Raw genomic sequence first — 18,483 nt, 5'->3', positions numbered from 1 at the left:
ATTCCACATGATACTACTTCTATCTGATACCAGATACAAAATTCTACATAGAAAGATGCTCATCACACCATTATTTATAATAAAAATTTGGAAGGAGATCATAGAAAATATAAATTTGGTCTCTGGCCCCAGCTCCTGGCACAGAGCTCCTCAAACTCTTGTAATTTCCTAAGTGACAAGAGCAGTAGGAGCATCTTTTGTTCTAGTATTTGATCTTTGACCCTGGTTCCCAACACAAGGCTCCCAAGGCACCCAGGATTTTCCCAGGTGATGGAGTATCTCGCTCTGATGGGGTGACTCTAGGTGGGCTCCTGCATGAGAGCTGGTCTCCGGAAAGATGGAACCATAACTGGAGCTTGGAATTTTCGGCCCTACATCCCAGAAGGGGTAAAAATAGAGTTAATGGTTGATCTTGCTTGTGGGATGAAGCCTCCATAAAATCCCAAAAGCACAAAATCAGGAGAGCTTGTGGGTTGGTGAACATGGAGCGGCTGGGAGACTGGCATGCCCAGAACGGCCCCCGAAGCTCTCACCGTCCTGCCCTACACACATCTCTTCCATCTGGATATTCAACTGTCTCCTTTACCCTATCCTTTTTTAACAACCCCATAAAAGTAAGTAAAATGTTTCTGCGTTTCATGAGGTGCTCTAGGAAATTAACCAAATCCGAGAGGGAGTCCTTGGAAACTCTGGCTTAGCACTGACATCTGAATTAGTGGAGGGGACAGTCCTGTGGGACTGAGCCCTTAAGCGGGGTCATCTGACGCTACCCCCAGGCAGACAGTATCAGAATTGAGTTGAATTATGGGAGCCCTAGATGGAGGCACAGAGAACTGCTAAGTGTGGGGAAACACCCTGACATTCGGTGACCACAAGTGTCAGAAATGAAGGGTTCCCTGTGAGTCACGAAGGAGACACACAGGAGAGACACAGGAGGGAAGAACTGGGTTTCTGCCTACAGAGGAAGGAAAAACTCTGAAATTTCTCCCATTGCATCAATTGGATTCTCTGCCTATAGGGAGGTGAGAGAGAGACTTAGGGTAAAACCACTGTATGAAAATACCATATAACTAAAATTAATGTTGAAGAGGTGTTTGATAACACCTCAGGGAAATGTTTATCTAAAAATGTAAGAGAAAGCACAAGACACAAACATTTATAGGCAAGCATGATCTTAAAGACACAAGAGTGTTTACAGGGAAGAAAGAAGATGCTCTTATCTTAATGCCGTTGAGCTATAACAATTTTATTCTCGCATTTCTATTGTTCCCTGTTTCCTGACTTATCACAGTGAATGTGCTAAGTTGATCCCAGGAATGCTCTCTTAACTGCCACAGAGACCACCAGGCTGCCATCCTCCGTCACCTCCGTAAAGCAGGAGAGGCAGACAGACCGACAGACCCCGGCGCACGGTCACCAGGCTGGAAGGGACCCCTCGATTTCGTGGGCGGCCTGCCTCTGCTCTCACCAGTTGAGCTGTGTACCTGCCAACAGTCCCTTGCCTTTTTCCCAAACCTCCCCGTACCAGCTGTGCTTGTTACTGTAATTATGTAATTCTATTAAATTACATAAAGGGATGACATTATGAGTTAGGATAAAAAAAGAGAGTGACTGTCTCGGTGAAAACCAAGTTGAACGCTTTAGAAAGACTCAAGGTAGGGAGAAAGCCACGAGCAGGCAAGCATGCCATTAGAGGTGGGCAAGACAGCACCCAAGATTAGGGGGAAAAGAAATTCATCAGCTCTGGAAGGTTTCTGCATACTGCAGAAATGTGCCTTCTTCGAGTCTCAACTGTCGCGTCCAAACACATCCCCATCACTTTCAGGAACTCTGAGATGACAGGCGGCTTTCTTCAGGAAAGGCACTTGGTGCTAAGGGGTGAGATGCATTACCGGGGACGAAGACAAAACTCGGACGAATGGAGGGCGTGGGGTGGCTGAGGACCAAGCACGGGTGGCCCCATGCAGCACGGACGCCTCCCAGCAGAGCCTGGAGGGGGAAACCAAGCCGAGGCCCATTCCCAGGTCTTACCCAAGGTGTAGGGCTACACCAGGAAGAGGGAGCACAAGGGGAGGGGGGAGCCGGGGTGTGAGAACAAAGTCTGAGAACAAAGATGGAAGGCAGCGCCTTGTAAAACCAGAGTCAATACTACAGCAAACTGACTGAGCAAACACCAGGTGACAAGCAGGTTTTCCATAAAATGGTAGAACTGCACTCCCAGCAAACAATGAAACACAGCCACCCACAGCCAGCTTATCCAAACCCAAGACATCTGGATGGCGGGAGAGGCAGGCGTGGTGAGGGCAGAACGGGGGCCCACCGTGAGCCCCAAAAGGGGAGGCCACCTGCTGGGGTCCCAGCAACACGTGCGGAGGGTGAAGGTAGTTCTCACGTTCAGTGTTCTGGCAGTAACAGAAAGAGAAGATCGGTTTTGAAGGTATATTTCTGCTCTTGAAATGAAGAGGCAAATGCTGGCAACAATGTTAATTGTGTTGGGAGGTTTAAAAAAAAAATGTATCTACAAGAAGCCAGGAATGTATCAAACATCCCACGTGAATAAACTTATCCAAGCCTCCCAGCAGCCCTGCGGAATCAATGTTTTTAGAGATGCAGACACTGAAACCCTCCACGAAGCCTTCCGCAGGTAGGAAGGCGTGAAAGCTTCTGCCTCCAGGAAAAGAGAAGGGAGCACTTCAAGGCACGGCGGCCGCCCCGTCTGTGGCTCCCACCTGCTCCTCAGAATCACCCACCGAGCTTTCGAAAAAGAAGGATTTCCAAAGCCAAGTCTGACACGGGGTATCCGCAAAATGTGAACCCCCAGGGGGTAGGGATCTGAGAACCGGGACTTTCCCCCAAAGTTTTGCCAGTTTCCCAAGCGTCTTCACCAGTAGGAAGCTCAGACCGGTATGGGAACCACTGGCCTCTGGGTGCCCTGGCTCTGGAGTAAGGAAGTGGCAAAGCCGTAGGCACGATGTGTCCAAGTTAGAACCGAAATACAATGTTCTCAGCCTGGGCAAAGCGAGATGCTGATTTATGTCTTCGTTCTAAGACCAGAGTCCAGACAAGCCGCCTACTCCCCAGTCTACTTCACTAGAAGATGAGACGCTTACAGTATTTATTTCAACTTCTGGGGAATAAGGTGCTCTGCAGGTTTGCCGTCTGTGTCTTCTTTGTAGAAGAACGTTCTGGACTCCCCTGCCCCCCCACAAGTAGAAAATCCTTTGTCTCCTGTCGACACAAGCTCTGTCGAATGTATTCCTGTACCTCCTCAAAGACCTGAAACAGCGGGATGTCAGAAACTCGGGTGTGAGGGTCCATGAGTCTGGCCATGATGCTCAAGGAGATGCTCGGGGGAGGGGGGCACAGCCATGGTGCCTGGCCCTCCAGGCCAAGCCGGGGACGTGCTACAAGACGCTGAAGTTCTCGGCCAGCCGACCGGCTCTGCAGCAATCAGGCTGCTGTCCACAGTCCGTCGGTGGCACACAAACCTGAGACTTAAGGGGAAAAAAAATCCATGATCCATGACCCACTTTGACGTCCATACAAAGTCTCAGGCCCAGTGTTGGGTCCATGAGGCGCACGCGCTGCCGATGTTAGCTACTGTGTCATGTGCTCCTGTCGGCCCCTCGACGCCATCGTCACTGGGAATGCCTTACTTCTTGTGGGTCGGAAGGAAAAAAGGACACTTTATCGAGCGCAAGGGTACTGGCCCGGTGTTCTGGTTATTAACTGCTGGACGACAAACCAACCCCAAAGTTACTGGCTTGAAATGATGACCACATTGATTTGGGTCCCAAATCTGCAATCTGGGCAGAGCCTGGGCGTGGGGACCGCCACTCTTGGCTCCACCTGGCATCAGGGCCGGGAGGCTCGCAGGCCAAGGTGGGGTGAGGCAGGGTGGAAGAGGGGAGGTGGGGAGAGGGGAAAGGTAGCATGGGGGGCGGGGGGGCTGCGGGGCTCCCTGGGGAGGGGGACTGCGAAGAGGAAATGGGGGAGGGGTGGGGGCAGCCGGAACAGGTGGGGCGGGGGCGGGGGGTCAGCCGGGAAGGGTGGTGGGGTGCGGTGGATTGAAGCTCGCTCACTCGCTCACTCTCGTGTCTGACCCCCCCCCAAAGACAAAAGCAGCCGGGAGCTGCACCCTCTGGCGCTCTTCCCCTCCCCCGATCCTTCCCCCTTTCTGGGAGAGTCTCTCCCCCTCCCAGAGCAGTGGCTTTAGGAAGGCCTGATTTCTGACTGTGGCCCAAGACGACAAAGATACACATCCCCAGAGAGAGTGCCTGGGGGACCCTCCGCCACCCCTTAGATCCAGCCTCCGAGGTCCTGCAACACCCCTTCCACTGGCCTCCAGCCTCGAGAAGGTGGTCACTAAGGCCAGCCAGTAAGACTCAAGGGGAAGGCAATTAGTGTGCCTTTTAAGCCGGGAATGGCGTCAAAGAACTTGCAGATACATTTTAAAACCACCACACCTACAAAAGCCCTTTCCCGTTCCTTTAGACTACACTTTCCCTTGATGCCCCAAAATGGAAATCCAGAGTGGACCAACTGCCGTTTACATGAAAAGGCACTTCTGAATCACTGGTCTGATCCATAAAATCATAGGACTTCAACACAGGTTAGATCCCCTCCAGGCTTCGCTGGGGAGACAAGCAGTCCCAGAGCGGCTAACTGTCTTGGTCCAGGGAGCCCCAACGGCTCTGGCCACCCCTGCTACAGTGATCCCAGGATCATTCACCAACATTCTCCGGCCTCCGGGCACTCTCCAAGGTATTCTACAAATGCCATCTTGTCTAGTCTTTATCGTATGTCTATGAGCAGCTGCTGTGTTCCCGCTAGGTAAACTGAGGCGCAGCGACCCTGAAGGGTGTGGCTTGGCTTTGTTATGTAGTCATAGAAAGTCTGGGAAAATCTATGGACTTCAAGGCCCATGTTCAGTTCACGGCGTGGTGCCCCCCAGGAGAGCACGTGGTTGGGGAAGTAGGGAGCTGGTGGGGGGAGGCGGGGGGCAGGGCTGCATGGCTGGCTCTCCTCCTCCGGAACTCGGGGGCATTGAACTTTCTTTGCTGGAGATGAAGCTTTCAAAAGAAGCATCCCAGAGGGGCAACCAAGAACTTATTACACTCTTAACAAAACTGGGCACCATGAACGTGAGATCCCCTCTTGTGGGGAAGCAGAAGGACAGATGTGGGTTTCCAGGGCCCTGACAAAGAAGCTAGAGCCATCCCCCAGCTTCCAGGTGGTGGGGGCCACACGCCCTTCACTGGCAGCAGCTGTGCCAAGCTGACCTCTGAGAGAGGGAGGGGAGAGAGAGGACACTTGGGCGTCTGCTCCCCCACCCAAGGCTCTAGAACACCAGCCGATGAGGAGCAAAAAAGACTTTTCAAACCACCCACTTAGTAACTCCTGTTTGGCTTTTGTTTGCTCCCTGAACTGCTTTGTGCAAGTAAACACAGCCCAAGGGTTCTTGTCTCTTTCTGAGTGTTCACCTTCAGCTAATGAAAGAAGACACGAAGTCCTTGAAAAGATATTTTATAAGATTTGTCTATTTTAATGGAAGTTGCAGCCCCCTTCTTCAAACCTTCTGGAATCAGTTCAATGGCAGGAAGATGGGTAGGGAGAGAGAAAAAAAAAAAATCAAAGTGGATTTTAGAACAACTTGGCAAATTAGCAAAGTTTGTAACATCATTAAAGAGCTCTTAAATATTCTTCCCTGAACTCCATTTTTATCCTGTGAATGCATTTCAGTAATTGCTCTAAAGGAAATTGTGGAACTTTGGCACAAACATAAATGTTTGCATGATTTAAAATGCAGTGGCAGCAAAGATCATGATTTTTTAAATTGCTAATTCTTAAGCTAACCTTTTCAGTTTGTCTCATCTTGAAAAATGCCAGTTCCTATCAGCAGAAGCTGTAATAAAGACAATGCATATATTATTTAGTTCTTTATAATTGCAAACAACTTAGCTGTATTTCAATACTTATCCCTCAGCTCCAACATGGAGCATAAGTAGGGGATGATTACAATCATTCCATCACTCCGTAAATAGAACACCGGGACACTGAGAACAAGACTCTTTTCTTAAAGCCAACAGATCAGACAGAGAAGCTGGTCCAGAGCCAGATGGATTCCAAGCTGACCACCGTACCCCAAACCACTTATTGTTTAGCTCAACGAGTACCTGCTGGTCATATTAATCAAGGTAGAGACCTGGAGTAGACAGGCCGGCCTGTCACTTGGGGAGACCAGGGTTCCGGCTCTGCCTGACTGAATCCGTCAGGATTAACACTAGCTGTTGTAACAGCGAAGCTCCAAGATCTCAGCGGCTTAACACAACGGTCCAAAGGCACAGGGACATCGGGAGAGAGCTTCAGAGTTGGGGGATGTGTTCTACCCAGTCACTCACAGACTGAGGGTCCTTCCATCTGAGATGCCGCTTAGATGCAGACTCCAAGGCCACCATGAACGGGTAAAGAAGCATGGGGGACCCCGCAGGGGACACAGGGGACCAAGCCTGACAGTGAGAAACATCACTTCCACCCACCTTCTACCCAGAACTCAGTCCCATGGCCCCCACTTACCCGCAGGCAAGGCCGAAGGTGAGCTCGGTGCCCAAGACAAATTTCTTGGTGAACAAGAGCATTAGTCCCACCAGCCCGACTGGAGACAGGAGTGTTCTAAGCTGCCTGATGTCAGCGGCCCTAACGTAGACCCTGATCTGGTCTAAACGGCACCGTCAGAAAGCCTTGTTCCTGCCTCCCAGGAGCTCCAAGCTACAGTCCTATACCACATACTCAAGCTCTGGTCTCTCGCACAGGTCAGGATGGTGAACAGACACGAGAAGGGTGAGCTGGAACCAGAGGGAACATCAGCGCGTGGCATCGGCTTCCCAGAAGCAGGTGCGTCCCCAACCTCCAAAGCCCCACACATCCGTCCGGGCCCGGGCCCTTGGCTGGATGGTGTGGCTCCGACTTGAGGCCTGGTTCCACTAAAAAACAACCCTCGCAAGATGACACTGCTCTTGCCCAATTAAAGCCACCGTGAATACCAACAAGTTGGAGACTGGACTGTGGAGAGGGCACAGGGCAGAAGCCGAGAACAAAGCTTGCCTTGGGCCTGCTGAGAGTTGCCCAAACGAAGAAGAAATTAACAATGTGCACTTGTCAGCACTCTCGTCGTGCTAATTTCCTTGCAAATATAAGCAAAGCCTTTTAATTAACTTAATATCAATTTCACTTTTCTCACATTTTGTTCTAATTATGGGCTGGATTTAAAGCTCTCGCAGCATAATTTAGAGCCCTAGAACTAACAGCTTCACAACTTTACACACTGGTAACTGCCAAACCGGAAGGAAGGGAGGGAGGAAGGTTCGCGGCCGCCATTCTGCCACTGAGCCCCCAGGCCTGTCCCTCGGCAATCCCCCGGGCCAGCCACCAACGCCGATCAGGACTGGGTGTTGGCGTACCCAGGAGGCAGCGAGCGTCCGTCTCGCAAAGGGAGACAGAGAGAGGCAGCAGGTGAGTGTCTCTGGATGACTTACCTGTTTTTCTGAGTTTCAGCTTCCTTAGTATGTAAAATGGGCTTCACAGGACACGTACCTGACGTACAATTCAGGAGCACAAAACACTTGGTATGTATCAAGTGCTCAATAAAACCACTGTGCAGGTAAACTCTGGTATACATATGTACGTACTACATATGATACATACGATAATACCACATGCATATTGTACCTTCTACGTACAATAGTACACATTGTACTTCACCAAACCTCAGAGAACTCTGACTGCAAGTTACACAATTTTTTTTCCATTTTTTAAAAATTTATTTATTTGTCAGAGAGAGAGAGAGGGAGCACACACAGGCAGGCTGAATGGCAGGCAGAAGCAGAGGGAGAAGCAGGCTCCTGCTGAGCAAGGAGCCGGATGCAGGACTCGATCCCAGGATGCTGGGATCATGACCTGAGCCGAAGGTAGATGCTTAATGACTGAGCCATGCAGGCATCCCAAGCTATACCATTTTTATGGAGAAAAAATGCTACCAGTTAAACGCTGACACATTACCAACCCTAAAATGAACGTTTCAGAGACACAAAAATGACAAAACATGGTTACAGTTTCCATCTATGAGATGCCTTCAAGACAAATTTCAGTTAACCAAGATGCCCAGGACTTTATTCTAGGTAATTGGTTTCTGGTTGGCCAAGAGTCTTGCTTCATTTTAATGTTCACTGAAAAAGCATCGGGAGTGTGGAAGGGATGGCAGACACCGTGGATTCGTAATGTAAACCCCATTCCCTCTTTGGTTTTTTGCCTCAGCTACCCTCACTTTCTCCAGAAAGTTCTCTTGAAGCAAAGCTGGTCATTTGACCATTTTCCAGACCATGAGCAGAGCATGCCAGAGACACTCCTGGAGAAGATTTTCTTCCCAGATTAGAGAATAGGAGATGCGGCCACTTCCCTCCTTGCACAAAGATGCAATGTCTGGCACTACCGCAGCCATCTTGCAACCATGAAGACCAGGCGAAATATAATGTCATAAAATTATGTCATCATAATGACCTCACGATGCCCAACCAATCCTAGCCACCACTGCTTCTGGGCTTGTCAAGAGAGAGCCCATTCCACGATGAATTAATTCCTAAATGACACAGAGAAGGATTTTTAGAAATGAATAAAATGTATTCTCTTGCAAACTCTTAGCTCTGACCACGTTAACACTTCGTTATAATGCAAGGCAGAGATGAACAAGGGCTAAAAGCCGGCCCATGCAAAGCACTGTAAGAGCCCAGAACACAGGACAATTAATTCTGACAGGGTGACAGCGAAGTTTCAGGGATTAAAGGGATTCTGAACGGCTGTTGGAGAATGCGGGAGGTTTTAATAAGATGGGGGGGTGCTCATAATCTGCGAGTTAAAGGACCCTCCAGTCATGTAGCTCTCAGTTTATACACACATGAAGTTTGGTCCCTAGAAAGAGGGTAGAACTAGAACCCCAGGGCCCCATGAGTTCAGTGCACTCTCCACAGGGACGGACAGCACCTAACAAGGCATGTCTTACCATTAGACACCCCTCAGTAAACACTAATCACACAATTAGCCATTGTGTCTGCGGCGAGGACGGAAGGAGGCTCTTGTGGAACCTTCCTCCCTATCAACTGTCGGCACGCTCGGTGCTGCTGTGTGGATGTGGCCGCCCGCAATTACGGCGGCGGGTTATTACTCATGCATGGCGAGGCAGAGGCTCAGCAGTTAGCAATGACAGGGACGTTATTAAAAGGGAAAACTTCTCTCTCAGTGGCTAAGCCAATTGTCATCCTTGTGTCGGACTAGACTAGAGACCCGTGAGCAACAATAACTATGGCAGAAGAAGGTCTTTCAACCAAACGAGTCCTGCATTTTCTTCACGACTTGTAGGCATCAGGAAAGGGGGGCAGGGGGACGGAGGGAAGGCTCTTCTCCCCCACCCTCCACCCCCTGCTGAGGGGCCACCCCTCCCCCCAACCCCCGGCTGAGGGGCAGCTCCTAGTCAAAGGCCATCCTGCGCAGCCTTGGCTCTCCCGGACTTCCAGGTTCCACCTTCTGGTCCCTTGGGCAGCAGCTGGGGACGTAGGTTCTGCCCCTACAACACAGCCATGCCGCCGAGTCCAGACGGGGTAGTGGGACCCACCTGCTCCTCCAAGACCAGCCCCACCTCACCGGCAAGCTCCTGCGGTGCGGCCTCCCTTGGGTCCCCGCCCACGTTTCTGCCTCTGTCCCTGCTGCCCGCCATGCCGGCCACCCTGTGGGTTCCCAGGCCTGGGCCCGGACCATTGTGTGTGACTTGCTTCCCCGTCAGGTCCCCCAGTAGAGCAAAGCCGGAGAGGGGAGCTCTGACCACCTGTGTTCTGAGGTGCACCTGTCAAAACCTCTGAGTCCTCAGGTTCAAGTTCAACACTCACCGGCCAAGCACCCCCCACGTGCCCGTCCAGGCCTCAGCCCCATACTCACGCCAGCAACTCTTCCAGGACCTCATGTGTCCCTGGTAAGACCACCAACGCACCTTTCCACTGAGACCACAGATGTCTGCCCCCTCCGTATCCTGATCCCCAGCCCACGCCCGCCAGTGCCCATAATACACGTGAGCTTCTGTCCTGGGGTCCGAGGTGTAGAGGCCCATCTCTTCTCCTCGGTCTCACAAGCATCACCCAAAGGCATCATCTTTGTAAGTCAAGTGGGAGAGGGAGAAAGGAGAAAGAAGAAGGGAACAGAATTTGGCCTCAGACAAACACAAGAGGAGAGACGGATCCCCATTAATTCACAATCCAGGCAAGTGAGAAGGAAAAGGACTTGCTATTGTCCCTCTGAAGAGTCACACCGCAGACAACAATGACCACAGTCTGCCACAAAGCATGGCTAGCGGCTCGTCGTGCATTTAGGCCAGAAATATCTGCTGGGCACCTGCTATGAGCTAGAGTGGCTCCCAGCATCCAGGACGGGACGGAGGCAGGCGGGCAGGGTCGCTTCCTTCCAGACGCCTGAGCACTCCCAGCTGCCACACGCCAGGCCTCGGGGCTTGGCCTGTCTGCTCCGAGTCCCATTTTGTCTGGCCTTACAAGGACCCCCTTTCTCAGTCGAGAGATGACATGCTTTGCCCAAGGTCATGGAGCTAATAGGGACCAGAATCGGTCATCCAGTCCAGTCTGCCTGATGCCCAAGTGAGCAAACTTCTGGGTTTTTTTTTCCAATTGTATATTCTTAGAAGAGACTTGCCGGCTATCTGATCCCAGATTTTCGTTGTCTGCCATGCGCCTCACAGCGCCCAGGGCCCCTTCCTCCCATGGCTGCCTCTGGCTCTAATTACCAAGCCTCCTTCCTGTCCACAAAGGACACTCCCGATTTGGCAACAGCAAAGGTCAGGGGGTTGGGTTTCTTCCCTGAGAATGGCACGGTGGCCTCTTGCCCACCACCTCTGGGGCTGGGCAGGTGGCGGCCAAGCCTGCCAGGAGGGCGCTTGTCGCACACACTGCCTCCAAGGGCTCCCCATCCTGCAGGACAGGTGGCTGCTCCAGATGCCGGCCGTGCATCAGAGGGAAAGGAAGGGAGCCCGCCCGCCCGCCCCGCGCCCAGACCCTGGCCCCGCTGACTGGGCACCCCGTGAAGGCCCGAGCTGCCCTGGCCTCCGTCTGACGCTCCTTGTGTAAAATTTGTGATTTTAACACAAACATCTGCCCTCTCCTCCTCCCCACCACCTCCCTCCTTCCCATAGCCAGGGCCTGTCCCAGGCAGTTCTGGGGTCTCCAGGCCAACCCCAGGCCTCATGAAGAAGCGCCTTCAAAATGCCAGCCCTCTCTTTGTGACTCCACCTGGAGGCCTCCGAGAGCAGATCTCGGCCTCTGCCTGGCTGTCCTGGGCTGTCAGGCTGTGGGGGGGCTGTGCCAGGGCCGGCGCCCCGGGGCCCCTGTGGGATTTCCGCAGCTCACACCCCATCTGCCCCAAAGGCCTGGGGGCAGGACTCCGAAGGGTCATTCTGGCTTCTCTCCGTTCCCACAAAGACTGTCAGTTTCTCCAAGCCACCCCGCTTCTGCTCAATATCCTCCTGAAATCTAAATTTGGAAGCGAACCTGAATCGATCGCTTTTCCTCTTATGACAGAGCTGCCCTGGGCTTCACCGCACAGGGGTGGGGTGGGCGGTGCGGGAGGGGGTCGCCAGCCAGAGCTTGGGGCTGGCATGGGGCAGGGCGGACAGGGAAACGCTGTCTTCACCCTGACTCCTCGGGACGGCCCTGGGCTGGGGAAAACACCCAGGCTTCGGGAAATCTCAGCACTGCCCTTCCTGGCTGTGTCCTCCTGGCTAAGTCACACAGCATCTCTGCTTGTCACCTCTTTCTCCGCTCCAGAATGAGAGAAGCAAATGACATCCCCAGAAGGGGCAGGAAGCGGACAAGTCCTGTGCAGAGTCCCATGAGAAACCCCACAAGAACTCCATCCGTCCCCAGGTCCGCGGTTCCTAATGCTCGGCCTGAACCACGAAGTCACTGTTCCATAAAATATTTCAACACAGCATTATTTTTCTCTCATGGAACCCTTTGAGAGTTTCCAAATTTTCTACAGTAAATATGACTGAATTTTCTTCTCCCAAAAAAGGAATACAAAACCATATTTGTGTTATAAGAAAGCACAGATTGAAAGAAAATATACTGAAATGCTTTTTTCCCTATGCCGGGCAACGGCTTCCCTTCCAAAGTCTTCCGGAGGGACTGGAGCCCTTCAGTCAGGACAGGGAAGGACCAGGGCAGCCTCAGGAGGGCGCAGCTAAGACGGTGGAGACAGATGGCTTCCTCACACTGCCTGGTCTCCCCAGGCAAGTCTTTCTAGCTCCCTCCCCCTTGCCCGACCCAGCCCAACCCAGCCAGGACAGTGTGGAGACTATTTCCCTCCTAAAACTAGCTCCCATCCAATGGACCAACCGCATCCCGTACAAGGTGCTATTGGTTAAGGCCTGAAAGACGGACGTGGTATTAAAAAGTCCAAAAAATGGTTCAAGCCCTTGAAAAGCGAACCATCCAGTTCTGGCCTCAAAAGACAAACCCAGGGAAGCACAAGAACATGCATGAACACGTATGACAAGAAAGTTCACACACCTCGGAGCAGGAGGAGCCCAGACGCGTGGCCTGGCACAACCCGCCCTCGACCCCACTCCCAACCCCAAGGACCTTGACCCGAACTTTAAAGGATGGAGGCATACAGGAAGGGAGCTGGGACAGCAAACCCGGACGTCGTCCCCAAGGCTGGGGCTGACCTGTGGAGGCCACAGTCCGAAGGCAAATCTGGGCCTTCCTGCGAGCAGATGGGTCAGGCTGGGGAAGGCAGAAGGCCCTGGCAAGTGGGAACCTGGGACATTCTGGCTGCCGCTGGCTGGGGCCGGCCCTGACTAGCAGCCCCTAGGCTTGCCCAGGATTCCTCAGGAAAGAGCTGCTGGAAGCTGGGCCCTTGGGGAGTGAGGCTTCCCACGCAGAGAGCTGGACCCACGTGTGATCATTGCAACGCCACCACGAGAGACCAGGCCCAGGGCACGGGGCAGAGTGTCCCACGTAACACCCAGGGGCAGCCGTGGGGGACTTGCCGGAAGAATGGGAAAGCAGGGGCCAGACAGAGTCCGGAGGGGGAAACCTAACTCACTCATCTCCGTGTGATTTCCCTGCATCTCCGAGTTCCCAGCCTGCGGTAAGAAAAACACAACAGGCGCAACAGCCGGTAACTGGTTTTCCAAGGACAGGATTCGGGATCTGGGCACTGAGAATGTTAGCAGAGAGGCTGATTCTAAGGAAGCCTGGGGCCCCCTTCCTCCAAGCCCGGAGGGCGGGGGTGGTGGAGGGGCCTGTCAGGACACCCTAGGAAACCTGTTCCTGGGGGGAGGAGCCCCTCCGGACAGCAGTGCTCAGGGCCAGGGAGGGGTAGAGCTCTCCAGGAGTGCCTCCTGCTGGAGCTTCCTAAGGGTTCAAAGGAAGGCTGAGCAGCCTTGAACAGGTCAGCTTGCGCTCTGTACCAGGAGGGCTGGACCCCAGCCGCCTTGCTCCTACGGGACGCCTGGTGCTCACAGGCCACCTTTAATTCCCGAGGAATAAAGAACACCAAGGTCAAGGTTTCCTTCTCCTTCAGGAGCAAGGGATAGAGACAGGCTGCAGAGCCAGTGGACACTGGAGTCCAGGTCCCAGGAGCCCTCGCCACCCTCAGCCCCCGTCCCCTGCAGCCCCGGCGGGCTACGGCATCCACAGGTGGGACACACAATGCCCAGGACGAGCACGGGCACGGCGCGCCGGCGGTCAGGGTGGGTCGGAGGCTTCTCCCCACGCCCTGACTCCGCCCTGCCCTCTTCCTCTGGGCTTCCCTTCGCTCCAGATTACGCTCAGCAGCCAGGAAGACAGCACCCACCGAGTCCCGGCCGGAATTCCTGGCCCAGGAAAGGCTCTGAAGCCAGTCTTCCCACCAGTCCCTCCTCAGAGGCTGCAAGTCCAGAAAGCTCCGTCTTCCCACCGCATGGCGGCCAACCCAACCAGCCCCAAGGGCCAGGCATGTCCCTCAGTCCCCAGAGGACTGCTTACATGACCGAAGAGCACACATGCAGAGAAGCCCAACACCCCCCACCCCTGCCACGTGAAGCAGGCTCTCGGCTTCTCAGAAGTTCCCACCCCAACCCCAACCCCAACCGGCGGGCACTGATGGGCGAATAGGTTTTCCTCTTTGCTTGCCTCGCATAGGCAGTGGGCCGTGGCGCAGGCCCCAGCTAGCCCAGATGTAAAGTCTTAGGCCTCCACCCCAGATCTACTGAATCAGAGACTGCAGGGCCGAGGTCCAGGAGCCTGTGACTTAGCGCGCCCTCCGTCCGACTCTGACACAGGCCAGACTGGGGCAGGCCAGTGCCGCAGTGCACTAAGAACCTCAGTTCCGGAACAGACCATCCAAGTGCGATCCCAGCCCCAGCCCCTGGCTAGGGGACGGAGCGCGGTACTCAGCAGGCCGTATCAGCCCCTATCTCCTGGGGTTGCTAGGAAGACTAAAGGAGTCCCTGCATGTGTGTGCGCTGAGTAAATACCATTTAGATTTTATTATTCCTCTTCAGGGCATGCGGAGTGTGGCTATACCAAATTTTGTTTCCTAACTGAAACCACTTCTAAAATGACTTGTGTCCCTGCGTGCAGCATAACAGTGAGACCCAGGCCATCTTGGGTCTTATGGGTGGGTCTTTGGCAGGTATTGAGTCGAATCAAAGGCCCACCCCATAAGCTTCTAATTTATCTAGACGCAACTACCCGGGGCAGATACAAGTTGAAAACACCCCCTGGACACTTGTGACATGACACCAAGAAGACCAAGGCGATATTTCAGATGATGCTCAGAGTTCCAACCGTATCCCACCTGGAAGGACCCAGCAGGGATCACTGGGGAGCAAACGTTACAGCAATTGTTACTATCGTGATCTTCATGAGTATTAGTGGTTCTGGAAGAAGCTCAGGAGGGTAGGCAGCAGCCTGGGATCTGCCTTGGGTGCCAGCCCCAAGGACCCCCCAGGAGCTGCCTGGACTCAGGTAGGTGACACTCACTCTGGCCTTGCGAACAGCACGTGTCCACTGACCTAACAGTCCCCAGGCCAGATGTAGTCAGGGCACATCAAAAGTCTCCCCCCTTCTCCAGAAGCACGAAGGAGAACGTTTCACACGGGGCAGATTCGGAGAACTGCCATTAATTGGATGGCACGCCTCGCTTTGCTACACTCTGCAGCACTGCCTCCCCAGCCCACCAAGAACTGCTAACAGTCGCCCTCAGGCTGCTCTCCGGTGAGAAACCAGGTGTTTTTAACAGCAGCTTCCACCCAGGCGGCAGGAAGGGACGGGTCCTGGTTATCAGCTGTCCAGCCGGCTGACACACTCAACTCACTACCGAAGCGCATTAGCTCCACACCCGAGGCCCTGACTCTGCAGACACTGAAAGCCCGCCAGTGTCCCTCTCTGTCTGACCCCACGGAACGCGAAGCTGCAGGAGCTCCTTCCTCCAAGTCAGCCGGCCAGCGGCCCCGTCCCCCTCGGCCGCCGCGCGACTGGCTTCTGCAGTCCGGCCGGAGTCTCCAGGTAACGTTCCCGCACGCGGGGGCCCGGGAGCCGGCTGTACTGACACGTTTCCACAATAAAAGCAAACTTACAGCTGGGCCACAGAAGAAGCGGGTCATTCTTTCCAGCAGCCCCGGCCTTCTGGGCCAGGCAGAGCAGAAAGGGGAAGGGGGAGCCCGCGGGAGTCGGGAGGGACCGGCTCCCGGCACCGCGCGCAGGGCCCCAGGGCTTTAAGGGTGCCGGGCCCGCCCGCGAAGAGCCCCGTGGGCGCCGGCGCGTGTCCTTACCGTTCAGTTGGCGATAGACGATGTCCTCGAGCAGCGAGAGGCGCTTCAGGACCGCATCCTGGATGGGGCTGGCGCTGTGCGCGCTGAGGTTGGCCGCCTCGGCGCGCGGCCGGATCTCGTGGAAGGCGTCTCCGCTGCGCACCGAGATGGGCCGGCACTTGGCCAGGAAGAGCACGAAGCCGGCCACGGCGATCAAGTTCAACACCAGCAGCACTTTGACTCTTCTCAGTGAAGCCATCAAACACGCCCGCCGGCCCTCGCCCCGGACCCGCGCCCCCTCGGGCTCCGGCGAGGCGCGGGGCAGCCGGGGCCCGTGCGAGCCTCACACTCCGGACGGCCGGCGGGGCCCCCAGAGGCTCGCGGCCCCGCAGCGCGGCCGCTCCGGCGAAGGGGAGGACGGGGCGGTCAGGGGGACAGCGGAGTCGCTCCCATGGAAGCGCTGGGTGTGCAGAAGTGCTCCCGGAGACGCCTGCTCAGTTCGCGGCGCTCGGCCCCTTCGGGCGCCTCCGCGGCTCCGCGAAGCGCCGGGGGCCGGGGGTGTCTCCGCGGCACCGGCAAGGGGCTAGGCGCTGGCCCTCGGGTCGCCGGGAGCGGGGCTGCCCGGGCGCCGCGGCGGGAGCTGCGCGCAGGTGTCGGGCTCGGGTTTGCCGCCCGCCCGCGGGGAGCGCGCCGCGCCTGGGGCAGCACGGCCACCACCCTGGTCCGCAGGCGGCCGTCGCGGCGCGCGGTCTCCGGTCCCGGACCCGCTACCCCGGGCGAGCGCCTTTGTTCCGCTCACCGCCCCGCTCCGTCGCACCCGGCGGAGGGGAAGCCCGCGCCCGGCGCCCGCATCCTCGCGGCTCCGCAGTCACGCTCAAGTCCCAGTTACTCTCTAAGTGGGGGCAGCTCCAGGGGCGGGCCAAGGGGCAGAGCGCGACGTCCTCTCCGCCCCTCGCGCCGGGGACACCCCACCCCGCCAGCGAACTCACCAGCGCGCACAGCGCCGCGGGCGCCGGGACGCGTTCCAAGCCCCAGCCCCACGCCGGGAGCCTTCGGGGCCTGCGGGTCGCCCCGGCCTCGCTGCGAGCGGGCGCGTCGCGAGGCCGGCCGGAAGGAGTCGGACCTCAAAAGTCACGGCAGTTCCCTGCCCCTCCCGGAACGGCGCGGGGAGCGCGGCCGCAGGGACGCGCGCGGGCGCCCCCTCCGCTCGCCAGCACCGGCCGCGCCGCTCGTCCCGCGCCCGCGGAGCCGAGCGCCGAGTCTCCTAATTGGCGGACGCAGGACACCGCCGCTGCGGCACCGAGAGCGCCCACGGCCCCGGCCCCGGCTTGCGGAGCCCGGGCGGGGGGCGGGGGGGGGGCCGCGCAGGTGGCGGCGGAGGGCGGGGCGCGGCCCGCGGGGACCGGCTGCGGCGCCAGCTCCTCCCCCGCCGCCGCGGGCCAGCCTCTCCCCGGAGCTGCCGGGCGCACGGCTCCCCGGTCGCCGGCTCGTGCGCGCGCACCCGGAAAGGGCGGGGGCGCCTGGAGAGTGGGCGCCGCGCGGGGGGGGGGGGGGGGCGCTCAAGCCGTGCGGGCCGCGGGCGGCGTCGGAGGGACCCCCGCGCCTCCGCGCCCGCGGGGCTGGCGGGGCCGCTCCATCCCGGGCCGCGATGAAGACATCCCTCTCCGTGCGCTCGCGGCTCCGCGCGGCGCGGCCGGGAATGGCTGGAGGGAAATCCTGGCCTGGAGACCCGGATCTGCGGCTCTGGGAGCCGGGCCGCGCGCCCTGGGCTGGGTGGGCTCTGTCCGCGCCGAGATGCTGACCGTCCCCGCCGCCGCGGGCGCGTCCCCCTCGTTCCATCGCACGACGCACGTTCGGGCGGCCGGATCTCCACGGCCTCTTCCTCTTCGCGCAGCCCGGCGCTGGGAAGGCCGGAATCCAAAGACCCTTCTGGATCCACTCACTTCCCTGGCCCTCAGAGAGAACGCGGCCGCCCCCCATAAAGAGCGGGCAGGGAAGGCCAAGCGTTCTGGTGGTTTCCACCTCACCGCCCCGATCTCGCTGAAGTTTTTCTTTCTGCGCTTGGGGTTTGGCGTGTGGGGCTTTTGTTGCGCATTTATCATTTTAACTTGATATTTTTAACAGAGGAGTGCCTGAAAAAATAACAGTTCTTTAAAATTTTAGCCCCTTGGAACTCGGTGCCTGGGTTCAGTCGGGTCTTCCTGGTGTTTTGCTTTCTAGCACCTGCAAAAAGTGAATACAAAACAGGCAAATGAAAAAGCCACATAAAAAGCCCCAAGGGACCTTTTCCTGCCACAGGTGTTGGGCCAGAAAGGAGCCAAGGGACTAGAAACCCGAGTTACTGGGCAGTGGTGACGTGGCGGGCACCAGGGCAGGCAGGGTCCCCACAATGTCTCACCGGGAACCCAGATGGAAGCTAGTACAATCAGTGGAAACTTCTGCAAAAATAATTTTCCAACGTTGACTCCACCGCAAGACAGAAGGCAGGGAGGCTGAGACAAGGGGCTGGAGCCCCCAGTAAGTGGCTATAAACCCAGGTGGGTCTGACGCCCCAGCACATGCCTATTTGGGAGTAGGAGACGGGAAGCCACGTAGAGGGAACACCCACTGAGCCATGGAGATGTTTCCACGCAAGA

The 18,483-nt window shown here is 56.3% G+C and overlaps 1 protein-coding gene across 1 annotated transcript in view; it reads right to left on the bottom strand.

Moving 5' to 3' along the window:
• The window catches only part of GALNT17 (polypeptide N-acetylgalactosaminyltransferase 17), a 417,968-nt gene extending 401,860 nt beyond the window's left edge, over positions 1-16,108 (bottom strand). Inside the window, exon 1 of the mRNA XM_059414740.1 lies at positions 15,869-16,108. Coding sequence (XP_059270723.1) covers positions 15,869-16,106 — 238 coding nt within the window. The 5' untranslated portion in view covers positions 16,107-16,108. The remainder of the gene's footprint in view (positions 1-15,868) is intronic.
• Positions 16,109-18,483: the final 2,375 nt, after the last annotated feature.

This window comes from Mustela nigripes, chromosome 11 (genome assembly GCF_022355385.1).
Source record: "Mustela nigripes isolate SB6536 chromosome 11, MUSNIG.SB6536, whole genome shotgun sequence".
Taxonomy (NCBI): Eukaryota; Metazoa; Chordata; class Mammalia; order Carnivora; family Mustelidae; genus Mustela; species Mustela nigripes.
The sequence above is the reverse complement of the archived record's forward strand: the minus strand, read 5'-3'. Positions and strand labels throughout refer to the sequence as shown.